This window comes from Apis dorsata, unplaced genomic scaffold, assembly GCF_000469605.1.
Source record: "Apis dorsata unplaced genomic scaffold, Apis dorsata 1.3 scaffold_4, whole genome shotgun sequence".
Lineage (NCBI taxonomy): Eukaryota > Metazoa > Arthropoda > Insecta > Hymenoptera > Apidae > Apis > Apis dorsata.
The window spans coordinates 641,627-645,202 of record NW_006263307.1 but is presented as its reverse complement, the minus strand read 5'-3'; the positions used below and the strand labels follow the sequence as shown (position 1 = coordinate 645,202).

The 3,576-nt window shown below is 19.9% G+C and overlaps 2 protein-coding genes across 2 annotated transcripts in view; one reads left to right on the top strand and one right to left on the bottom strand.

The window, feature by feature from the left end:
- Window positions 1-1,887, top strand: part of LOC102678478 (probable enoyl-CoA hydratase, mitochondrial) — a 5,257-nt gene extending 3,370 nt beyond the window's left edge. Inside the window, exons 2-7 of the mRNA XM_006607301.2 lie at window positions 386-595; window positions 712-836; window positions 1,049-1,253; window positions 1,321-1,440; window positions 1,528-1,595; window positions 1,675-1,887. Of these exons, the coding sequence (XP_006607364.1) occupies window positions 386-595; window positions 712-836; window positions 1,049-1,253; window positions 1,321-1,440; window positions 1,528-1,595; window positions 1,675-1,740 (794 nt within the window). The 3' untranslated portion in view covers window positions 1,741-1,887. The remainder of the gene's footprint in view (window positions 1-385; window positions 596-711; window positions 837-1,048; window positions 1,254-1,320; window positions 1,441-1,527; window positions 1,596-1,674) is intronic.
- Window positions 1,888-2,468: 581 nt separating this feature from the next.
- The window catches only part of LOC102678325, a 15,836-nt gene continuing 14,728 nt past the window's right edge, over window positions 2,469-3,576 (bottom strand). The window contains exon 3 of the mRNA XM_006607300.2: window positions 2,469-3,266. Within this exon, the coding sequence (XP_006607363.1) occupies window positions 3,076-3,266 (191 nt within the window). The 3' untranslated portion in view covers window positions 2,469-3,075. The remainder of the gene's footprint in view (window positions 3,267-3,576) is intronic.

Below are 3,576 nucleotides of genomic sequence, written 5' to 3'. Positions count from 1 at the left end.
TTAATTATATTTGTTATTATTATATTTGTATTTAATTTATAAAATTTAAATTATTAATTATTTTAAAAAATATCTACAATGAAAATTATTATAAAGTTTGAAAAAATCGCGATTAAAAAATTTACGTATTTTTTTAAAAATATTTTTTTAAATATTATAATATTTGTAACTCTTGTAAAAAACAATAGTTACATTCCTAAAAAATATATATTAATTTGTATGAATTTATGTTATACGAAATTAAGGATTATTGAGACTAAGAAATAAAATTATTCTAACAATTAATAGAACTATTTTATTTTAATAACTATGATAGATATTCAGTCATAATTTTTTTGTATGATTTTTAATAATTTATAAAAAATAAAAATATTTAATTTTACAGCCTATATTCCACAAAATTATGAATTCATTAAAGTGGAAACTGCTGGAGAAAAAAAAAATATTGGTTTGATTACTTTAAACAGACCAAAAGCTTTAAATGCTCTTTGTGAAAAATTAATAACTGAATTAAATGATGCTATGTTAAAATTTGATACTAATGATAATATCGGAGCTATAATAATTACAGGCAGTGAAAAAGCATTTGCAGCTGGTAAAACATAAATTTTTAATAATCATAATTTAATAATCATTATCAATTTATATATTTTGACTTAATAATTAAATTTATAATTTTTACTTATTTATTTTTTTTAATTTTTTATTTAGGGGCTGACATTAAAGAAATGAAGAACAATACTTATGCATATAATATTAGAAATAAGTTTCTTAATAATTGGAATTGCATTTCTAGAATATCAAAACCAGTAATTGCTGCTGTAAATGGATATGCTGTAAGTTAATATAATCTTACAAGAAAGTGAAGAAAATTTGAAAAATTTCAACAATGTACCAATATTTTATTTTATTGATATATTATTAAATTTAATTATTCTATATTAGTATCATCTATGAATTAGAATGCAAAAATTTTTTTTAAATTTTGTTTTATAAAAAATTTCTTATTAAAGATCATATATTTATATTAATTAAATATTTATATTAGTTAGGTGGAGGTTGTGAATTAGCAATGATGTGTGACATTATTTATGCTGGAGATACAGCAAAATTTGGTCAACCTGAAATCACTATTGGTACTATACCTGGTGCAGGTGGTACTCAAAGATTAACGAGAGTAATTGGCAAGAGCAAAGCAATGGAAATGGTATTAACAGGCGAACAAATCAACGCTGAGGAAGCAGAAAAAAATGGTAAATTAAATTATTAAAAAGATAAATATAATATACAATATATACAAAAATATTATTTTAATTGCAGGTTTGGTTAGTAAAATTTTTCCAGCAAATAAACTTGTTGCTGAAGCAATTAAATTGGGTGAGAAAATTGCTTCTCATTCTCAATTAATTGTTGCCATGGCAAAAGAATCTGTTAATATTGGTAATTATTGACCAATATATATATTTTTTAATATATATATTATCTGTTATTTTTGAAATTCTTCATATTATATTTTTCTTTTTATAGCTTATGAAACTACTTTAAAGGAGGGACTTCATTTTGAAAAAAAAATATTCCATGGTACATTTGCAACGGTAAGAATTTTTTTTAAGAATATAGATAATAAATAACTTTTAATAAATAAAAAATTAAACTTTATAATTCAAATTTTAGGATGATAGAAAGGAAGGGATGACAGCATTCATTGAGAAAAGATTACCTAAATTCAACAATCAATAAAAGGCACTTGTTTTATTTACTTTTAATATACAATTAAATACTTATTTTTATAACATTTTATATATTTTTTATATTTGTTATCAAAAAAAAATGTTTTATTAAATATTTTTTTTACAAAAAAAATAAAAACGAAGTAATACTTGTAAAGAATTTTTATTTAATCGCTACATCTAATATCATAATTCTTGAATATAATACATATAATTAAAGATTCATCATCAGGTAAATGTAATTCTTATGAGTTTCTTATAAATGCTGTTGATGTCATAAAAGATATCCAAGAATGATAGGAACAATAAAATTTTACACCAACATCATTATATAATAAATATCAAACTTTATAATAATGTATGTCTCATTTGTTATATTAAAGTTGAAAATTTTTTATAATTTTATATTCAGATTTTCTTGGAGAATCAAAACTATTTTATAATATAAAATGATGTTCCCATTTTTATTATATTTTTAAAAAATAATCATAAAAATTTTTTGTTTTTATTCATATTTTTTTTGTTCCAAAGAAATAATTTCATTATTATTAAAATAAATATTTTGTGTACAATAAGTATATTTGATCACTTTTACAAAAAAATAATAATATAAAATTGGAACGAGTTATTTAAAAATATGTCGATCCTCTTGCAAAACCTGTTTGACTAGCTAATACTAACAATATACATGATGAAAGAATTGTGCATATTTATTATTTTCACTTGGTTTTTCTCATCCTTATTTAAATTATAAAATAAAATAAAAAATAATTAAAAATTATCTATTTTTACATGCTAAATATTCTCGCTAAATATTCTTAATTACTTCATTATTACTTTAAGTACATCAAAAGAAGTTTTGTATAAGATTATAGGATCAAGAAGTTAAGGATCTCAGAGTAATTTTATATATATTATTTGCAATAATGTAAATCACTATTTATAAATATTTTTATACAAAAATTTAGCCAAAAAGTATTTCGAAGAAGAAATTTCAAAAATATTATTGTGATATGTAAAAATATAACTTTTTATTTATTATTTTCATTATTTATAATCTTTTTATTTTCATTATTTTTTAATCTTTTTTATTTTCATTATTTTATAAAAAAATTTCTCTGAGAATCTATAATCTTTTGCAAGTTATTGGTCCTATATTTTTAAAATTAGATTTGAAACTCTGAGATCCATTAAAGAAAAATTACGAAAAGTTATGCTCACTCAAAATAATTCGGTTTTTTCTTTCATATATATATCACAGTTGCAAGCTCTGCTCAAATAACTAAGTTGTTATAGAAACGGAAATTAAGTTGGTAATCATCAATTGAAAGTTTATATAAGGCATTTATCGCTTATTACGATTTTTCATAGTAAAACGTCTCCAGAAATTACCGCTCTTCTTCGATGGCGTTGCAACCGGAGTATCATAAGGATAACTAGATTCATCATCTGTATCTTGTGTGTTAGAAATTTCCCTTGTAGGGGAACCACCATGTCCAGAATCTCTATCTCCATCTCCAGAATTCTTTTCAAGACCTAAAATATAAATTGATAATCATTTTAAATATATAATTTGAAGATAAAATATATATATCAATGTTAATTATCTAACTTAATAAATATTTGAATAGGTATACATAATAAATATTACATTAATGAATATTAATATTGAATTTTCAATAATTAAAAAAGTTTTATAAAAAAATAAAAAATTATAAATATATTAGCATTAAACTTAAGATAAATATTATAATTAATAATAATATAATTAATAAACTTAAATATAAATATTATAATTTTAATATAAATTTATTAATAAAATTTCAAATAAAATAAAATTTTATAT